The sequence below is a fragment of the Oncorhynchus gorbuscha genome, linkage group LG14 (assembly GCF_021184085.1).
Source record: "Oncorhynchus gorbuscha isolate QuinsamMale2020 ecotype Even-year linkage group LG14, OgorEven_v1.0, whole genome shotgun sequence".
Lineage (NCBI taxonomy): Eukaryota > Metazoa > Chordata > Actinopteri > Salmoniformes > Salmonidae > Oncorhynchus > Oncorhynchus gorbuscha.
In genome coordinates this window covers 31,542,327-31,564,485 of record NC_060186.1, presented here as the reverse complement: position 1 = coordinate 31,564,485, position 22,159 = coordinate 31,542,327, and the positions used below count along the sequence as shown (strand labels likewise).

General features: G+C 43.2%; 1 protein-coding gene across 1 annotated transcript in view; it reads left to right on the top strand.

The window, feature by feature from the left end:
• The window catches only part of alg8 (ALG8 alpha-1,3-glucosyltransferase), a 32,947-nt gene that overhangs the window by 1,836 nt on the left and 8,952 nt on the right, over window positions 1-22,159 (top strand). The window contains exons 2-9 of the mRNA XM_046297775.1: window positions 177-255; window positions 1,738-1,931; window positions 2,392-2,501; window positions 2,930-2,997; window positions 9,852-9,978; window positions 10,249-10,352; window positions 15,488-15,608; window positions 16,447-16,586. Of these exons, the coding sequence (XP_046153731.1) occupies window positions 177-255; window positions 1,738-1,931; window positions 2,392-2,501; window positions 2,930-2,997; window positions 9,852-9,978; window positions 10,249-10,352; window positions 15,488-15,608; window positions 16,447-16,586 (943 nt within the window). The remainder of the gene's footprint in view (window positions 1-176; window positions 256-1,737; window positions 1,932-2,391; window positions 2,502-2,929; window positions 2,998-9,851; window positions 9,979-10,248; window positions 10,353-15,487; window positions 15,609-16,446; window positions 16,587-22,159) is intronic.

Sequence of the window (22,159 nt, the reverse complement as noted above, 5' to 3'; positions counted from 1 at the left end):
CTATAAACTAACTATAAATAAGTGGTTAGGGCATTTATTCTCATCAGGAAAATGTCATAAGAGCATCAAAACTCCTAACTACACTGTCCTATAACTAACTATCTGTGTAACGTTTCTTTTAAACAGGTACATTGTGTTGTGTTGTTGACTATGACGGTGTTTTCTGGATATTTCAGTCATTCCACAGACTTTGAGGTTCACAGGAACTGGCTCGCCATCACTCACAGCCTTCCTGTGTCAAAATGGTACCATGAGGTTTGTACATGCATGCATACATACAAATCATATATTATGCATGTATAAAAGTGTGTCACTCACCCCTTAATTGCTATTTCTAGCTACAAATCCTATAGCGAAATCATTATTTTACGCCAGATAGAGTGACGAAATCAAACAGAGATTGAGGGAAGAGCGTCGCGTAGGAGTGACGCCACCTGTCGGCAACGTTCCCTCTAAATATCAGCCATCGCAAAAAAAAATATATCAGCCATCGCATAGAAGAAGCATGAGATTGAACCCCTTAGTTAAGACAACCAACGTTTCCCTTTACTGTGGGAATTGTAATTGAATCGGTACAGAGTCAATGTGCGGGGGCACAGGTTAGTCGAGGTAATTGACATAACATGTACATGTAGGCAGTGGTGGAATCAACGCAATATTAGCCACTTTCTCATAAATAGACATGTACAACATTGTTCATCATGCTCAGACTTTAAACATAATGCAACATACCGAAACTGTGCAAAACTAACTAAGCAAGAGATTTAGTTGTAGGCAGAACGCTTTGGAGTAGGATTCTATAGAATTGACAGGCATGACTCAGGCCTATATGCAAATAGACCATTGCCATAATGCATCTGTGCCATTCACTTTGAACTGGAATGTGTTTACTGCATAAGTGGTCGTGAGTAGATTAGTTTGTTTTGAGAACAAAGCAAGAGCTGCATGTAGCCACGTGTGCACATTTTTTCATATCCTTTGCTAGTTAGTAAGTTATTATCCCAGTTATAGATAATTTGTAGTAAGCAATGGGGGTGTGATTGCTTCTTACAAGAGCACAAAATGTGTAAATTTCTAGACATCTTTGAAAAGCAAGTTGGGTAAAGAGCTTTTTTTTTATCTTAAAGGGGCAGTGTTGTATTTTGAGACAGGCATGAATAAGCTAAGTAGCCAATAGGCAGAGGGTAGCATCATTTGTCTGATTCACTGTAATAATGGTATGGGAATAATGCATTTTATAAAGTGGTTACTTGAATCAAACAACACAACAACATTTTCAATCACCTCCTTGTCTGAAGGACAAGTGGATAAACAGGTTAATGTCAAGCCCTGCATGGTTTTTTCAAAAGTTTCATGGAATGTAGGCCTACATTGAACACCACACATTGGCCACTGTAGGCTGAATGATATAACAGCTATTTCCATGCTATGGAATGAAATGCATTTTCTCTATTGTTTCTGATGGTAGGCCACTCTGGTAGGCCTATATTATGATAATCCCCAGTAGCCTACTTGACTACTTTCTGAAACTGTAACTTAAAGTGGGTACAGCTTCAGTGGTCAAGGTAAACACACGCTGGAAGATGAACAGAATTTTCACAATGTTCAAGTTTGCACTCATCAGACCTGAAATTTGCTCACTGCCCCCACAAAATAGAGGGAGCATTGCCTGTCGGAAGTCAAATTTTAACTATCGAATACAAATGTTTATGACTGTGTTTTTATCTTTCTGTGTAGAACACCTCAGAGTGGACCCTGGACTACCCTCCTTTGTTTGCCTGGTTTGAGTATAGCCTGTCCCACGTGGCTCAGCATTTTGACAAGGAGATGCTGGTGGTGCAGAATCTCATCTACACCAGTCCTGCTACCATCCTTTTCCAGAGGCTCTCTGTCATCGTGACGGACATAGTCTTCATTTACGCTGTCAAAGAGTGAGTGTTTTCTCCAGGGGAAAGGAAGAAGCTAAAGAAATGCAAATAAATATGTTTTATGCATGGAGGATTCCTTAAGTCTTAAAGTATCATAAATAGACATGTACTGCGTTGGTCATCATACTCAGACTTTTAAGGTATAATGCAGCTGTGTTTATCATTTCTGGGTAACAATTAAGTGCCTTCTGTGATTGTTTACAATTGAAATGGTCAAAAATAACTTCTTAGCAGAAAATATTTTAAAAAGCAATAATTTTGATAGGACTGTCTGGGACAATCAGACAGTCTGGACTGTCTGATTGAGGTAGAGTCCTGCATTGGGTTGGATACACATGGTTTTCCTATGGTTGAGCTGCAAATAAATCAGCTGGCAGGTGGAATGAAAACATTCTTTCAACTCGCAGGTCGGCTCGCGATTCAGAACAATTATATTATAACCACTTGTTCTCTCTTCCTCCAGATGCTGTAGAAGTGTGAGAGAAGAGAAGGGTTCCAAGGACCTCCTGGGGCATCCATTTTTCATCCTGGCAGCTCTGCTTTTGTGGAACTTTGGCCTCCTCATCGTTGACCGTATCCTTCACTCACTACTCTGAGACCTGGGTTGTGTTCTTAAGGCCTCCAATATGAAAGAAAACACTGAAACATGGAAGGATTACAGAGACCTGTCCAGTAAGAAATTCATATAAAACTCATGTTTTAAAACGGTGTGCCCTTATGAACATGAAAAGAAGAGAAAAGCCTGCACACCGAAAATGCTCCCAATTACCACTTTAATTTACTTTTTTGATCCACAAGGATCATTATCAGGTCAAAAGGTAAGACCACCAACTGCCCTAATGAACATGACCCAACTGTGTTGACAAGGTCAATGAGCTTACATGACCTAGTTCATTATGGCAATTCAACTCTATAGAGCTGTAACTAAGCAGTCTAGAGAAACTAACGCTAGAAAAATTATTAACCAGCAAGTCTCTCAAGTCCTTAGTGTTTCCATCCAGACATTCATTTCCAGTACAATGGATTCCTGTTTGGAATACTACTGCTATCAGTGGCAAGACATTTACAGGTACTGTACCTACCCAACCACCCTTCTCCATAACACCAATGATTCCTGCTTAACTCAACCATGCTGAATCATGTGCAAAGTTAAGATCCTTTATTTAGATAAGTTTAAGAAACATGAATGGTTATGCCATTTTGTTCTTCATTTGAATGTAGTATTGATCAAATAATATTGTATTTGTCACATGCACCGAATACAAGAGGTGTAGACTTTACCGTGAAATGCTTACTTATGCTTACTGTCCCAACAATGCAGAGTTAAAAAGTCTGAAAAAATGTCACATAACAATAACGAGGCCAAATAGGAGGACTGGTACCGAGTCAATGTGCAGGGGTACGAAGTAGTTGAAGTAATATGCACAGTGCCTTCAGAAAGTATTCACATCCTTTGCCTTTTTCCACATTTTTTGTGTTACAGCCTGAATTAAAAATGGATTAAATTGAGATTTGTTGGTCACTGGTCAACACACAATATCCTATGTCAAAGTGGAATTATGTTTTTCGAAATTTAAAAATATTGATTAAAAATGAAAGGCTGAAATGTCTTGAGTCAATAAGTACTCAACCCCTTTGTTAAGCAAATTGACTCCTTTGCCATAACAAGTCTGTGTGCATTAATAGTGTTTAACATTATTTTTTTATTGACTACCTCATCTTTGTACCCCACACATACAATTATCCGTAAGGCCCCCCCAATCGAACAGTGAATTTCAAACACAGATTCAACCACAAAGACCAGGGAGGTTTTCCAATGCCTCGCAAAGAAGTGCATCTATTGGTAGATGGGTAAAAAAAAAAGCTGACATTTAATTTCCCTTTGAGCGTGATTATGTTATTAATTACACTTTGGCTGGTGTATCAGTACACCCATTAACTCCAAAGATAAGTGCGGCCTTCCTAACTCAGTTGCCGGAGAGGAAGGAAACCGCTCAGGGATTTCACTGTGGTGAAAGGCCAATAGTGACTTTAAACACTTAGAGTTTAATGTCTGTAATAGGAGAAAACTGAGGATGGATCAACAACATTGTAGTTACTCCACAATACTAACTTAATTTACAGAGTGAAAAGAAGGAAGCCTGTACAGAATCAAAATATTCCACCGGACACTGTCCTGCTGAATTCACCTTTCAGCAGGACAATAACTTAAAACACAAAGCCAAATCTACACTGGAGTTGCTTACCAAGAAGAAAATATAAGTGGTGCAGTGGTCTAAGGCACTATATCGCAGTGCTAGCTGTGTCACTAGAGATCCTGGTTGGAGTCCAAGCTCTTTCGCAGCCGACCGCGACCGGGAGGCCCATGGGGCGGCACACAATTGGCCCAGCATCTTCCGGGTTAGGGGAGAGTTTGGCCGGCAGGGATGTTCTTGTCCCATCGCGCTCTAGCGACTCCTGTAGCAGGCCGGGTGTATTGCACACCGGTCGCCAGGTGTAAGTTTTTTTTTAAAGCAGCATTGTGTCAAGAAGCAGTGCACCTTGGCTGGGTTGTGTTTCGGAGGACGCATGGCTTTCGACCTTCGCCTCTCCCGAGTCCGTACGGGATTTGCAGCGATGGGACAAGACTGTAACTACCAATTGGATACCACGAAATTGGTGAGAGAAGACAAGAAAATATTAATGTTCCGAGGTAGCCGAGTTACAGTTTTGACTTGTTCTTTAAAAAAATAAAAATAAACCTTTTTTTTTAAACTAGACAAGTCAGTTAAGAACAAATTCTTATTTACAATGACGGCCTCCCAAAAGGCAAAAGGTCTCCTGCTGGGATTAAAAATGAAAAATAAAAATATAGGACAAAATACACATCACGATAAGAGAAACACCACAACACTACATAAAGAGAGACCTAAGACAACAACATAACAAGGCAGCAACACGTGAAAAACCTGTATGGTGTAACGGCGTTCATTTGTTGAAAGAGAGTCGGACCGAAATGCAGCGTGGTGGTTACTCGTGTCTTTAATAAAACAAATGACGATACATGAAATAACTTAATAAATACAAAAACAACAAACGGAACGTGAAAACCTATTACAGCCTATCTGGTGAACACTACACAGAGACAGGAACAATCACCCACGAAATACACAGTGAAACCCAGGCTACCTAAATACGGTTCCCCATCAGAGACAACAAGAATCACCTGACTCTGATTGAGAACCGCCTCAGGCAGCCAAGCCTAAACTAGTCACACCCCTAATCAACCACAATCCCAATGCCTACAAAACCCCCAATACAACAACACAATAAACCCATGTCACACCCTGGCCTGAACAAATATATAACGAAAACACAAAATATAATGACCAAGGGCGACAGAACTCCCCCCCCCCCCCCCCCCCCCCCTAAGGTGCGGACTCCCGGGCGCACCTCACAACCATAGGGAGGGTCCGGGTGGGCGTCTGTCCATGATGGCGGTTCTGGCTCGGGACGTGGACCCCACTCCATTAATGTCATAGTTCCTCCCCTTCGCGTCCTGGGATAATCCACCCTCGCCGCCGACCATGGCCTAATAGTCCTCACCCAGAACCCCACTGAACTGAGGGGCAGCTCGGGACTGAGGGGCAGCTCGGGACTGAGGGGCAGTTCGGGACTGAGGGGCAGTTCGGGACTGAGGGGCAGCTCGGGACTGAGGGGCAGCTCGGGACTGAGGGGCAGCTCGGGACTGAGGGGCAGCTCGGGACTGAGGGGCAGCCCGGGACTGAGGGGCAGCTCGGGACTGAGGGGCAGCTCGGGACTGAGGGGCAGCCCGGGACTGAGGGGCAGCCCGGTACTGAGGGGAAGCCCGGTACTGAGAGGAAGCCCAGTACTGAGAGGAAGCCCAGTACTGAGATGAAGCCCAGTACTGAGATGAAGCTCAGGCAGGTAGTAGGCTCCGGTAGATCCTGGCTGGCTGGCGGATCTGGACGATTCTGGTTGACTGGCAGATCTGGAAGAGACTGTTTGACTGGCAGATCTGGAAGAGACTGTTTGACTGGCAGATCTGGAAGAGACTGTTTGACTGGCAGATCTGGAAGAGACTGTTTGACTGGCAGATCTGGAAGAATCTGGTTGACTGGCAGATCTGGAAGAGATTGGTTGACTGGCAGATCTGGAAGAATCTGGTTGACTGGCAGATCTGGAAGAATCTGGTTGACTGGCAGATCTGGAAGAATCTGGTTGACTGGCAGATCTGGAAGAATCTGGTTGACTGGCAGATCTGGAAGAATCTGGTTGACTGGCAGATCTGGAAGAATCTGGTTGACTGGCAGATCTAGAAGATCATGGCTGACTGGCGGATCTAGCTGCTCTATGCAGACTGACAGCTCTGGCTGCTCCATACAGACTGGCAGCTCTGGCTGTTGCATGCAGACTGGCAGCTTTGTGCAGACTGACAGCTCTGGCTGCCCCATGCAGACTGACAGCTCAGGCTGCTCCATGCAGACTGGCAGCTCTGTGCAGACTGGCTGCCCCGTGCAGACTGACAGCTCTGGCTGCCCCGTGCAGACTGACAGCTCTGGCTGCCCCGTGCAGACTGACAGCTCAGGCTGCTCCATGCAGACTGGCAGCTCTGTGCAGACTGGCAGCTTTGTGCAGACTGACAGCTCTGGCTGCCCCATGCAGACTGACAGCTCAGGCTGCTCCATGCAGACTGGCAGCTCTGTGCAGACTGACAGTTCTGACTGCTCCATGCAGGCTGGCAGCACCTTGCAGACTGGCAGCTCCTTGCAGACTGGCAGCACCTTGCAGACTCACTGCTCCTTGCAGACTGACAGCTCCTTGCAGACTGACAGCTCCTTGCAGACTGACAGCTCTGGCTGCTCCATGCAGGCTGGCAGCTCCTTGCAGACTGACAGCTCTGGCTGCTTCATGTAGACTGACAGCTCTGGCTGCTTCATGTAGACTGACAGCTCTGGCTGCTTCATGTAGACTGACAGCTCTGGCTGCTTCATGTAGACTGACAGCTCTGGTTGCTCCATGCAGGCTGACAGCTCCTTGCAGACTGGCAGCTCCTTGCAGACTGGCAGCTCCTTGCCGGCTGGCTGCTTCATGCAGACTGGCAGCTCAGGCTGATCCGAACAGACAGGAGGCTCCGGCAGCGCTGTAGAGGAGGAAGGCTCTAGAAGTGCTGAACAGGCGGGAGACTCCGGTAGCGCAGGAGAGGAGAAAGGCTCTGATAGCGCTGAACAGACAGGAGACTCCAGCAGCGCTGTAGAGGAGGAAGGCTCTGATAGCGCTGAACAGGCGGGAGGCTCCGGCAGCACAGGAGAGGCAAGGCGCACTGTAGGCCTGATGCGTGGTGCTGGCACTGGTGGTACTGGGCCGAGGACACGCACAGGAAGCCTGGTGCGGGGAGCTGCTACCGGAGGACTGGTGTGTGGAGGTGGCTCTGGATAGACCGGACCGTGCAGGTGCACTGGATCTCTTGAGCACCGAGCCTGCCCAACCTTACTTGGCTCGATGCCCACTCTAGCCCGGCCAATACGAAGAGCTGGTATGAAACGCACCAGGCTATGCTCCTGCACTGGAAACACCGTGCGCTCCATAGCATAACACGGTGCCTGCCCGGTCTCTCTAGCCCCCCGGTAAGCACAGGGAGTTTGCGCAGGTCTCCTACCTGGCATAGCCATACTCCCTGTAAGCCCCCTGAGCCCCCCCCCAATAAATTTTTGGTGCTGCTTTTCGGGCTTCCTTGCCAAACGCGTTCTCTCGTATCGTCGGCTCCTATCTCCTGCTGCCTCTGCTCTCCTAAGTGCCTCCACCTGTTCCCATGGGAGGCGATCTCTTCCTGACAGTATCTCCTCCCAAGTGTAACAACCTTTGCCATCCAACACGTCTTCCCATGTCCATTCTCCGAATAATTCATCCTCATTTCGCTGCTCCTGCTGTCGTTGCCTGTTACTACGCCACTCTGTCTGTGTGTGGTGGGTGATTCTGTAACAGCGTTCGTTTGTTGAAAGAGAGTCGGAAATAACTTAATAAATACAAAAACAACAAACGAAACGTGAAAACCTATTACAGCCTATCTGGTGAACACTACACAGAGACGGGAACAATCACCCACGAAATACAGAGTGAAACCCAGGCTACCTAAATACGGTTCCCCATCAGAGACAACAATAATTGTATTGACTCAGGGGGTTGAATACTTTTCTAATCAAGATATATTAATGTTTTATTTTTCATTGTTTTTTTATTTTATATATATATATATATATTTATTATTATTATTATTATTATTATTTTTTTTTACAAATGTTAGAATTCTTCCACTTTGATATTCGAGGGTATTTTGTGTAGATAATTGAGCAAAAAAGGACAATTAAATCCATTTGAATCCCACTTTGTAACACAACAAAATGTGGGGAAAGTCAAAGGTTGTGAATACTTTTTGAATGCACTGTAGGTAGGGGTAAAAGTGACTAGGCAATCAGGATAGCTCAACAGAGTAGCAGCAGTGTGTGTGTGTTAGATGGCAGTGAAGTATGTGAGAGAGAGTCTGTGCAACGAAAAAAGGTCAATACAAATACTCCGGATGGCCATTGGATGAACTGTTCAAGTAGTCTTATGGCTTGGGGAGCTGTTCAGGAGCCTTTTGGTCCCAGATTTGGCACTCCGGTACCGCTTCCCATGCGGTAGCAGGGAGAGCGGTCTTTAGGTGGCTGGAGTCTTTGACAGTTTTTTGGGCCTTCCTCTGACACCGCCTAGTATAAATGGCAGGGCCGGATACACTACCCTCTGTAGTGCCTTATGGTCAGATGCCAAGCAGTTACCATACCAAGCGGTGATGCAACCAGTCAATATGCTAAAAATGGTACAGCTGTGGAACTTCTTGATAATCTGATCATCTTCAGCCTCCTGAGGGGGAAGAGGTGTTGTCGTGCCCTCTTCACAACTGTGCTGGTGTGATTGGACCATAATAGGTCCTTAGTGATGTATATACCGAGGAACTTAAAGCACTCGAACCGCACCACTACAGCCTCGTTGATGTGAATAGGGGCGTCCTCGGCCCGTTGTTTCCTGTAGATCAAATTTTATTAGTCACATGCACCGAATACAACAGGTGTAGACCGTACAGTGAAACGCTTACTTACAAGCCCCTAACCAACAGTGTTGTTTCAAAAAACATGGATACTAATAAGAGATAAAAGTAACAAGTAATTAAGGAGGAGCAGTTAAAAATAACAATATTTTCAGGGGGGTTCCGGTGCAGAGTCAATGTGCGGGGGCACCGGTTAGTTGAGGATGATCAGCTTCTTTGTCTTGCTTACATTGTGGGAGAGGTTGTTGTCCTGACACCACACTGCGAGGTCTCTGACCTGCTACCTATAGTCTGTCTCATCATCGTCGGTGATCAGGCCTTCCACCGTCGTGTCGTCGGTAAACTTAATGATGGTGTTGCAGTCGTGGGTGAACAGGGAGTACAGGAGGGGACTTAGAACGCACCCCTAAAAGGCCCCCCGTGTTGAGGGTCAGTATGGCGGATGTGTTGTTGCCTACCCTCACCACCTGGGGGTACCTGTCCGGAAGACAGGATCCATTTGTAGAGGGAGTTGTTCAGTCCCAGGGTCTTTAACTTAGTGATGAGCTTGGAGTGCATTTCATGGCTACAGATATGAGTGCTATGGGACGATAGTCATTTAGAGAGGTTCCCTTGGCATTCTTGGGCAGAGGGACTATGGTGGTCTGCTTGAAAAATCTAGGTATTACAGACTGGGTCAGGGAAAGGTTGAAAATGTCAGTGAAGACACTTGCCACCTGGTTAGTGCATGCTCTGAGTACCCGCCTTGGTAATCCGTCTGGATTTTTAAAATAAGCTGATTACTGTCTTTTCATACAGCCATTTGAAGCTATTTTATGACATTATTTCTGGTTGAGCAGGGCAGACACCTGGAGGGGGCGTTGCTCTTCACTGTTCTCCTGAACCTGAAACACATCTACCTGTACATTGCTCCTGCCTACGGGATCTTCCTGCTGCGGAGTTACTGCTTCACCAAGGACAACACAGGTAACAGAGATAACACCAGAGCTAGCAGGTTACACAGGTTAACTCAAGAGTTAGCTGTTGGGTGAAAAACAGAAAAGGAACATTTTCAGGAGAAACACCAGATATGTTACCTGGGTAACAGTAAGCGTGAATACAGGTTGATGACATCTCAAATGAATTTGATTCTGAATAATAAGATAATATAATTGTAATAACCTCACTGATCAAAGATTTTATATCCAACCAGACAGTCTATTCACTCTGTTCCTCTCTCTTGTGTGTTTCCTTCAGATGGCTCTGTGAGATGGAGCAGTTTCAGTCCTGTTCGTCTGGTAGCTCTGGGATCTATCGTGATCTCTGTCGGCGCCCTGTCCTTTGGTCCGTTCATTGCTATGGTACAGTAGGTACTCTGTCAGTACAACAGCAGAATTCTAGCAGAGCATGCTGATGTAGATACCATTTATGTTTATTTTTACCTCTGTCAGGTTCGCATTAATGCAGGATTTGGCATTTTTCACCCAGAAAAGGAAAGATAAAACAACAAACTTGCTGCATTTTGTAAATGCACATCTAAAATGTGACTCATTTCAGGAAACTAGGCGTATGTCGCGTGTCATTAGTTCACAAGAGGCATTTCATTAAAATGCATTTTTGGGCAGAAATGCCTTCTGGAATATGTGAACTTACATGTGCCTTAATAACAAACTTGTATGCCACCTGTAAATACGAATACAATTATTAATTTACGAGCCTAGTTGGTTTACCCACGGAAAAAGACAGGAACCTTCCCGCTAGCCATGATTGGCTGAGATAATGGATGGGCTGGACATGCCAAGAGATGATTTCGGATTGGTCTGCCATGTAGCAGGCTTCTGTCTCTAGCATTAGCTGCTCAATATGTGTAGATAATCCTTTCTAACTCAACTTTTTTGTAAGATATTATGAAAAACTGCAAAAGTGCACTCCACTTTCTGGAGGACCGAGTTTTGAAATCAGTGGAATGGCCGATGGAAGCAGAGTATGATAGCTAAGGAGATGGAGAAAATTCAGGCGTCTCATTGCAAATGCACAGGGAGTCGAAAAGAGAACACAGAAGGATTTTGTATAAAACACCTGTCTCCGAATAACATCCTCAAACTAAGGGCAACCATGGCATCTGTGACAGCAAGGGAGAAGCGTTCATTTATGTATACAGGTAAGAGAGTCTAGCTTGCTACATTTTCAGAAATTGTAAGTTTCTAATTTGATCAGAAAGTGGTTTTCATTGCAAGTTAAAGCATACTCTTAGCTAGCTAGCTAACGTTAGCTGACTTACTCGCTAGCTAACATTACGTGTATGGTCTATGTAGTAATGTTATTTGTATCTCAGATCCATTTGCCTTGCTAGTTTAAACCTAATGTTAGCTAGCTAGCTAACATTGAACCTAGTTGGTTTGATGTTGTGTGTGTTTACCAGAGACGGTAATGTGAAGAACAACATGACCTGCGCCGATGTCAAATTAGGATATAAAGTTAGGGTCCTCACAAGTGGTGCAGCGGTCTAAGACACTGCTTCACAGTGCTAGAGGCGTCACTATAGATCCAGGTTCGTTCCCAGGCTGTTTCACAATCGGACGTGATTGTGAGTCCCATAGGGCGGTGCACAATTGGCACAGCGTCGTCCGGGTTAGGGGAGGGTTTGGCCGGGGGGACTTTACTTGGCTCATCGCGCTCTAGCCACTCCTTGTGGCGGGCCAAGCGCCTACAGGCTGACCTCGGTTGTCAGAAAAGTGTTTCCTCCGACACATTGGTGCAGCTGGCTTCCGGGTAAAGTGGCTTCCGGTATAAGTTGAACAGTGTTTCCTCCTACACATTGGTGCGGCTGGCTTCCGGGTATAGTGGCTTCCGGTATAAGTTGAACAGTGTTTCCTCCGACACATTGGTGCGGCTGGCTTGCGGGTTAAGTGGACGGGTATTAAGAAGCGTGGTTTGGCGGGAAATGTTTTGGAGGACGCATGACTCAACCTTCTCCTCCTGTGCCCGTTGGGGAGTTGCAGCGAAGAGACGATCGAAATTGTGTCAAAAAAATTATAATAAAGGATATAAAGTTAGGTCAATGAGACAGTGTCCAAGTTGTAAAATTCTCCAGTGGAATGCCCAGGTTTATTTAGTCACTCACAAACGTAAGCTTTTTTCTGTAATTAGCTTGCCATTTAACTTGTAAATAATTATCTTGTTGTGAGTTTATTTTCCTGTAATAATGAATACAAATTAGCTAAAGTTAAGACATTGTCAGCTATATGATATGTTAATTATTTGAACTGGCTAGCCTGCTTACTTTATTTAGCCTTTTATTTAAATAGGCAAGTCAGTTAAGAACAAATTGTTATTTTACAATGACGGCCTACCCCAGCCAATCCCTCCCCTAACCCGGACAACGCTGGGTCATTTGTGCACCGCCTATGGGACTCCCAATCTCAGCTGGTTGTGATACAGCCCGGGATAGAACCAGGGTCTGTAGTGACACCTCAAGCACTGAGACGCAGTGCCTTAGACCGCTGCGCCACTCTGGAGCCTTAAACTTATCACTAGCTAGCTAGCTAACAAGCTAGAAACTATGTTTTATTTCATGAAGTTGCTTTTATTTGCCTGGTTTGCTAGATTGACATATACTAAATTCATTTTCAAACGGGTGGGTTTATTGGTGTTAAAATACACTAGTTATGCCAATTATGTTCATGATGACGTTCATGATGTCACTGTGACAACTGTATACAGACATGTCGATAGACGTACCAAAATATTCAAGGGCCATTTTCTCAAAAGTGGGGTTACAAGTTTATCAACGTTCAAAGAATTACTTTCCCTTTGTTTCTTAACTGTAATGTATGATATACCATTTTCTAGCTCTGAGTCTCTACTTTTATTGGCAGTAGAATGGCCTTACTGAAGAGCTCATTGACTTCCAACGTGGCATTGTCATAGGATGCCACCTTTCCAACAAGTCAGTTCGTAAAATTTCTGCCCTGCTAGAGCTGCCCCGGTCAACTGTAAGTTTTGTTATTGTGAAGTGGAAAGTAGAAGCAACGACGGCTCAGCCGCGAAGTGGTAGGCTACACAAGCTCAAAGAAGGGGACCGCTGAAGTGTGTAGCATTTAACAATCCTCTGTCCTCGGTTACAACACTCCCTACAGTTCCAAACTTCCTCTGGAAGCAACATCAGCACAATAAATGTTCATCTGGAGATTCATGAAATTGGTTTCCATGGCCGAGCAGCCCTAAAATAACCCCATGTGCAATGACGAGCGTCGGTTGGAGTGGTGTAAAGCTCGCGCCATTGGACTCTGGAGCAGTGAAAACGCATTCTTTGGAGTGTTGAATCACGCTTCACCATCTGGCAGTTCAACGGACGAATCTGGTTTTGGCTGATGCCAGGAGAACACTACCTACCCGAATGCATAGTGCCAACTGTAAAGTTTTTGGTGGAGGAGTAATAATGGTCTTGGGCTGTTTTTCATAGTTCGGAATAGGCCCCTTAGTTCCAGTGAAGGGAAACCGTAGCCCTATTTTTTAGATGTTCGACGAGCAGGTGTCCTTATACTTTTGGTCATGTAGTGTGTGGCTGCTAGCCAAATAGCATTGCACTTTTATTGTCATTTGATGAAATCATACTAAAATATGTTGTGTGACGAAAAACCATAGTTTCACGCCCTTTCTCACTCTATTGAAGAAAAAGAAAAAACACTGACTTTCAATATAAAACTTGAAATAGTTTAAAACTTATTTATTTTGGTCTGTTTTTTGAAAATGTAGTTTTCTGGAAGCTAATTCGACCCCTTATATTTTTTGCTGCAGCTCTCTGCCCCCCTGATTGCTGAATCATTGACCCATATTTTGCCGATTTATATCTGGTACTATCCCCAAGGTTTGGAAGGCGGCCTATGTAAGCCCCCTTCACAAAGATGGTGACCCTTGTGACCTAAATAATTGTTGCCCTATTTCTAAACTTTCTTGCCTAGCTAAAATATTAGAATCCTTAATTCATTCTCAGCCAAGATATTTCTTGTCTTTGAAATGTATTCTAAATGTACATCAGTCGGGTTTTAGACCAGATCTCTGCTGCATCCCTAGTTATAAATTATGTGGTTAACAGTATGGATGAAAGTCAACATTGTGCTGCCCTCTTCATTGACCTGTCAAATGCTTTTGATACTGTTGATCACTCACTGCTAATTCAGAAGCTTTCCCCAATTGGCCTAGACCAGGCTGCATGTAACTGGTTTAAAAATGACTTGACAGATGCATATTGAGTTCTATATACTGATGGTGTTAAATCAGGTTTCCTGGATATTACGAAAGGTGTCCCACAGCGGTCGATTCTGGGTCCTGTATTTTTGACAGTTTACTTTAACAATATTGACTTGTCTGTAAAAAGTTGTCACCTGCACTTGTAAGCGATGATACTGTTGATACTGTTGCCCCCACGGTTGACCAGGATCTATCTGAACTACAGTCTGCCTTCATTTTATTACAGAAAAACTTTATTGACCTGAAATTTGTATTGAATGCAGGTAAAAGTAAGTATATGTTGTTCTCTAGAGCACAAAAAATACATAGTGTACATATTGATTGTGTCCCAGCTTACAAATATCTGGGAGTCTGGATAGATAAAAAGCTGTCTTTTAAAAAGCATGTTGATGGCTTCGTAAAGAAGCTAAGAATAAAACTGGGCTTCTATAGAACTAGGTACTGGCTCTCGCTAAATAGTAGAAAGTAGTTATTCAGTCGACGTTCCTATCGGTGCTAGACAATGGCGACATCATCTGCATGAACGCAGTTGCCACTTCATTAAAGCCGTTAGATGCAGCTTATTATAGTGCCTGCGGTTTATTACAAGCGGGAATTTTAGTACTCATCACTGCATTCTCTACCAGAAAGTTGGTTGGCCCTCTTTGATTTCACGTAAGTTGATACATTGCTGTTTTCATTTATAAAGCCGTTTACAAAAAGGCCCACTGTACCTAACATCATTACTAAACTTTAGACATACGAGTTACCCACCCGGTCTTCGGGATGGCTAACTCTGGAAATTCCTTTGGTCTCTTCTGAGTTAGGTAAATCAGCTTTTAGTTTGTTCCACCAGTAAGGTGTAAGAAATCTTAAAATCGTTCATAAATGTGATGTTTTGGTGCCTCTAGGGGAATTCAGAAAGCTGATTGAGTACCTTATAACTGATGAATGTGTTTGTTTTTTATGACCATGTTTTTCTTTCTGTTTGCATTTTGTATTTTATTGATGTGTGTGTTTTCTGTAATTGATATAATTCAGGGCTCCTGTAAAAGAGACCTTGGTCTCAGTATGAATCTGATAAAATAAAGATGACATAAAGTACAACAAAAAGTTAATATATTTTATCTAACTGCTCTGTCAGTTATTTTGTATTAGTGATGCACTGAGCCAGGTCAAATAATTAATGTACTGGTGAATGTGATTGGGTATCTGCTGGTGTCTTAATAAAGGGATAGTTTAGTGACTAATTTCTCTCTCTCAGGGCCAACTCCCCCAGGTCCTTTCCAGACTCTTCCCCTTTAAGAGGGGCCTGTGCCACGCCTACTGGGCCCCTAACGTCTGGGCCCTCTACAACATGGTGGATAAAGCTCTGTCTGTGCTGGGTAAGGCACTGTTTACTCTCTCTAGGACTTCAGTATGGTCCCGTATTCACAAAGTGCCTCAGAGTAGGAGTGCTGATCTAGGATCAGGTCCTCCCTGTCCATATAATCTTATGCATTATGATTTAACCCCCTAGAGTCGATTTAACCCCCTAGAGTCGAACTTCAGATGTCGCACCGCATCTGCGGTGAAAGGTGGCAGAGCTAGAGCGGTGTTCGTCAGACCATGAGACATCTCGAAAATCGGTCTTCTCACAAAAACGTCTGTAGTGTTATGACTCACGAACACAATGGGGGTCTCCGTTTTGCTCTGCGACCCCCACAAGTGTCAGGGGACTCATCTGGTACGGTCGATGTGCCAACTTCTGTTTGCAGCATCCAAACTGTTTGGGCTACAAACTAATGTGACCCCACTGTGGAAAGGGGACTCGTCTGAAAGTAACCGGTACCAGTTTTAAAAAATGAATGGAAGTATGGAAGTAGTTTTGTGCTTAACCAAAAAAATAGGTAAAATACTGTAAAAAAAAATATATACATATATTTTATTGAGCTTTCTTATATCTCCTAGACACTGCAATAACTTGTTTCTTAGGGGAAAAAAATGTGGATGTTGTTTTTTTAAATTTATGAATGTGTTTCAATGGGATATAGTAGTAAAGGCCAAATTCAATAGGGGGTTGTCAGAGAAAATGTTGGATTGCTAGAAAGTAGCATATTAATTGGCTGGAGAGTATTTGTATTTATTATGGGCTGGAGAGTCACCGATTCATGGAATAATATTACCGGTTTGAAGGTATTTGAGGGGATTTAACAGGGGTTTAATGGCTGGTGTGTTTCTCAGGTGTGCGTCTGAAGCTGTTGGATGTGTCAAAGCTTCCCAAAGCCTCAATGACTGGTGGATTGGTGCAGGAGTTCCAGCACTCCATCCTCCCCTCCGTCTCTCCCTCCATCACACTCATCTGCACTCTGCTCTCCATAATGGTGAGCATCATCTCAGGCTAAAATTGTTCAGAATCACCACTAAAGACCAGGGGTTGGAACCAGTTCAGGGAACAGAATCAAAAACTGGTCGACATTTTTCGAGGAACAGAATCAGAACCGGAAACGAAAGTGATCTAGCTATACTGTTCCGGAACAGAACCATTATTTTAAAAGAATGGGAACCGTTTAATAACATTATTTTACGTTCCCGGCATTTTTTTCAGTCCCACAGAAGAACATAACAAGGCACCTATTTTCTGTGTCTGCCTGCCAGCTGAAAATCTTTGCCAGTGTGTGTGCATGTGTAGACAACCTGCACCCTCCAAAAGCTGATGTTATAAGCGTGATTCAGAAATTAGGGAGATATTTTTTTTACTTTTAAAGAGGAATATATTCATGTATTCAATTCTAGTTACGGATACTATAGTTATCACTTTTCACATTGGATTTATTAACTACTAAAAGGTAAGACGTGTTTTTAATTTGGGTGCCACGCTGAACACACAAGCTTGTTAGCTAGCTAGTTTCTGGTCCAACGTTAAGCCAACTCTAGGAAGTTCAAAGACATTCAAAGTTCCTCCATAGATGCCGCTCCTCCGTAGGTATAATTATGTGGGCCTAATTCAAATAATGCATGTCATAACAAGGTGACCAGCGCTTCAACCCATGCCTCACCCTCCACCATCTCTCGCTCTCTCCCCACCCGCAAAATTTCATTGGCATCTCGCGCACTACACCATCGTGCCTGTAAAAAACTATAGCCTAGGTAGCCCAATAGCAAGCTTCTCTATCCGCACTGGTTGGTGAAGTAATTTAATGACGATTTCAAAGGTTTAAAAAGGAACTGAAAGGAACCATATAAACCTGTGCTTTTTTGGGGTTGGGACCGGTTCAGAACTTCATTTTACAAGTCGGAACAATGGAACAGAACAAAAATAATAATGGTTCTGTTCAGAAAGAAACAATTGGAAAATAATTTTGGTTCCAACTGACACATTGGAGAGACGAAGCAGGTACACATTTAATACAGTTGAAGTCGGAGGTTTAACCTCTTAGAGTTACCCTCTACTTTTCTCAATTTCCGCCTGAAGACATACCCAAATCTAACTGACTAGCTCAGGCACAGAACCAAGGATATGCATATTCTTGGTACCATTTGAAAGAAAACACACTGAAGTTTGTGTAAATGTGAATTGAATGTAGGAGAATATAACACAATAGATCTGGTTTAGATAAAACATACGTTTTTTTCTTTTTATTGCTGTATCATCTTTAAAATGAACAAGATAAAACAAACATTCAGATAGGATGATGCGGACAATTTCAGTGAAAAACATAAGAGGGCAACAGTACTTGTGTCAAGTTTCAGAATGATAACTTCCAAAATGAGTGTGCTACATGACATTTATCATGAAGTCACCCAGGTGTCCCACACAAGTAGCCCAAATGTACCCAAGTGGCCAAATTGGTGAAGGTATACATTTTGAAACAAATAACTATATGCAAAATGGCAAAATTCTAACACAACCCCCCAAAATATGAAGAAAAATATATATACATTTACAAAATAACATGGGTAACTATTTACACACTTTCAATATTTGGAAGACCCTCAGTCCTCGATCAAATCAAAAAAATATATATATAGCCCTTCGTACATCAGCTAATATCTCAAAGTGCTGTACAGAAACCCAGCCTAAAACCCCAAACAGCAAACAATGCAGGTGTGGAAGCACGGTGGCTCGGAAAAACTCCCTAGAAAGGCCAAAACCTAGGAAGAAACCTAGAGGGGAACCAGGCTATGAGGGGTGGCCAGTCCTCTTCTGGCTATGCCGGGTGGAGATTACAACAGAACGTGGCCGAGATTTTCAAACGTTCATAGATGACCAACAGGGTCAAATAATAATAAGTAGTTGTAGAGGATGCAACAGAACAGTACCTCGAGTAAATATGAACAGTTTAGGGTTCCATAGCCGCAGGCAGAACAGTTGAAACTGGAACAGCAGCAAGGCCAGGTGGACTGGGGACAGCAAGGAGTCATCATGCCAGGCAGTCCTGATGCATGGTCCTAGGGCTCAGGTCCTCCTCCGAGAGAAAGAGAGAATTAGAGAGAACATACTTAAATTCACACAGGACACCGGATAAGACAGAAGAAGTACTCCAGATATAACAAACTGACCCTAGCCCCCCGACACATAAACTACTGCAGCATAAATACTGGAGGCTGAGACAGGAGGGGTCAGGAGACACTGTGGCCCCATCCGATGAGACCCCCGGACAGGGCCAAACAGGAAGGATATAACCCCACCCACTTTGCCAAAGCTCTACACAATATTGTGCTGCTGATGCCAGGTGCCATAGCAGTCTCTTTCTGCTATAAAGTGATTATCAACAGGTATAATAAACAGATATATATGAGTACAGGGAACATAAGGTTGAATATATTATTATAGACCTGCTAGATCTACTGTCTATTTTATATTATGACATTTCAGCTAGATCTACTGTCTCTGTTATATTATGACAGACCAGCTAGATCTACTGTCTTTATTATATTACAACAGACCAGCTGTAACTACTGTCTCCATTTCACTTTGGCCATTGTTGTGGGCCCTCAACAGCCTCAAATAGGCTATTTCATGTGGGTTGGTTGGGGTGGGGCGGCAGACACACGCATCTCACATTTCATTACATTACATTTTTATATATTGCTTCTAAAATATAAAAAAAATCACATTTTATTTTATTAATTTCAAACAAGGGCATTAGCATGAGAAGAATTTACCAGTCCAAAACATGTCCTCTCCGTTCAAAAAATATTGCTCCACTTGGGAATCGCTAAATGAGTCGTCCTACAACAATCTCTGTCTCACTTTTCCGATCAATTTCTTCCACAATTGTGTGTACACCTGTATATCTAGACTTCGATTTAGCTTTCCCCGACTTAGTCGCCATACTGATTGATATATAAACAGCTGAATCTGTGCGTTTACCAAACAATGCTGCGTGTAATATGCTGGAGCTTACTACATGGGTTGGTCTTCCAACACATAACCATTGCATATTGCCATTTACCTCAGCTCATTGGCTATCTAATCAGCTAGATTTCAAGACGATCAGTGGTCATTGGGTTAAAATACAGTCAATCAATGAAACAGTGGTCATATCATTGGTGCACAGTGATGTCATTACTTGTTGTCTTCAAATCGGTTTCTTTCAGTAGTTGTCGAGGGTGCAACAAGTCAGCACCTCAGGAGTAAATGTCAGTTGGCTTTTCATAGCCGGTCATTAACTGTAGTCTGGCTTTTTTTTATGGTGGTTTTGGAGCAGTGGCTTCTTCCTTACTGAGCGTCCTTTCAGGTTATGTCAATATAGGACTCATGTGACTGGATATAGATACTTTTGTACTTGTTTCCTCCATCATCTTCACAAGGTCCTTTGCTGATGTCCTGGGATTGAACGTACCAAAGTATGTTCATCTCTAGGAGACAGAACGTGTCTCCTTCCTGAGCGGTATGATGGCTGCGTGGTCCCATTGCGTTTATACTTGCATACTATTGTTTGTACAGAGGAATGTGGTACCTTCAGGAATTTGGAAATTGCTCCCAAGGATGAACCAGACTTGTGGAGGTCTACAATGTTTTTTCTGAGGTCTTGGTTGATTTCTTTTGATTTTCCCATGATGTCAAGCAAAGAGGCACTGAGTTTGAAGGTAGGCCTTGAAATACATCCACAGGTACACCTCCAATTGACGTCAATTAGCCTATCATAAGTTTCTAAAGACATGACATAATTTTCTGGAATTTTCCAAGCTGTTTAGAGGCCATGTCAACTTAGTGTACGTAAACTTCTGACCCACTGGAATGGTGATACAGTGAAATAATCTGTTGGTAAACATTTGTTTGAAAAATTACTTGTCATGCACAGATGTCCTAAATGATGATGTCCTAGATGTCCTAAACGACTTGCCAAAACTATAGTTTGTTAACAAGAAATTTGTGAGGTGGTTGAAAAATGAATTTTAATGAATCCAACCTAAGTGTATGTAAACTTCCGAATTCAACTGTATATAACGGACATGGAACGAGACAGGAACAGCATTAGCAAACAGGTAACACAAACCAAAAAACAATTAATGCAGCAGCGGAGAACAGAGCAAGGGAACTGACAAATATATGGGAGGAAACAAACAGATGAGTGAGTCCAGGTGAGTCCAATATCACTGATGCGTGTGATGAGGGAAGGCAGGTGTGCGTAATAGATGATAGGAGTGAGTGATGCAGGGCAGCCTGGTGCCCTCAAGCAACGGGGGGGGGAGAGCAGCAGACGTGACACCAACCCCAGCCCAACCAAACAAACTTAATCTACTGTATGTCCATGTAATAATGCAGTTGTTTTTGAACAGATAATAGCTACAGTACCAGTCAAATGTTTTGACACCTACACATTCACTGGTTTTTCTTTATTTTTACTATTTTCTAAATGAATAGTGAAGATATCAAAACTAAGAAGTAACACATAGTAACCAAAAAAGTGTTAAAATAATCTAAATATATTTTTGATTTTAGAATCTTCAAAGTAGCCAACTTTTGCCTTGAAGACAGCTTTGCACACTCTTGGCATTCTCTCAACCAGCTTCATCTGGAATGCTTTTCCAACTGTCTTGAAGGAGTTCCCACATGCTGAGCACTTGTTGGCTGCTTTTCCTTCACTCTGTGTTCCAACTCATCCCAAACCATATCAATTGGGTTGAGGTCGGGTGATTGTGAATGCCAGGTCATCTGATGCAGCACTCCATCACTCTCCTTGGTCAAATATCCCTTACACAGCCTGGAGGTGTGTTGGGTCATTTTCCTGTTGAAAAACAAATGATAGTCCCACTAAGCGCAAACCAGATGGGATGACGTATCGCTGCAGAATACTGTTGTAGCCATGCTCATTAAGTGTGCCTTGAATTCTAAATAAATCACATACAGTATCACCAGTAAAGCACAGTCACCTACTCCTCCATGCTTCACGGTGGGAACCACACATGTGGAGATCATCCGTTCACCAACTCTGCGTCTCACAAAGACATTGCAGTTGGAACCAAAGATCTCAAATTTAGGCTCCTCAGATGATTGCTCGTGTTTCTTGGCCCAAGCAAGTCTCTTATTCTTATTGGTGTCCTTTAGTACTGGTTTCTTTGCAGCAATTTGAGCATTTTTTTATTATTATTTTTTTATTTCACCTTTATTTAACCAGGTAGGCTAGTTGAGAACAAGTTCTCATTTGCAACTGCGACCTGGCCAAGATAAAGCATAGCAGTGTGAACAGACAACACAGAGTTACACATGGAGTAAACAATTAACAAGTCAATAACACAGTAGAAAAAAAGGGGAGTCTATATACAATGTGTGCAAAAGGCATGAGGAGGTAGGCAAATAATTACAATTTTGCAGGCCTGATTCATATAGTCTTCTCTGAACAGTTGTTGACATGTGTCTGTTACTTGAACTCTGTGAAGCATTTATTTGGGCTGCAATCTGAGGTGCAGTTAACTCTATTGAACTACCTCTGCAGCAGAGGTAACT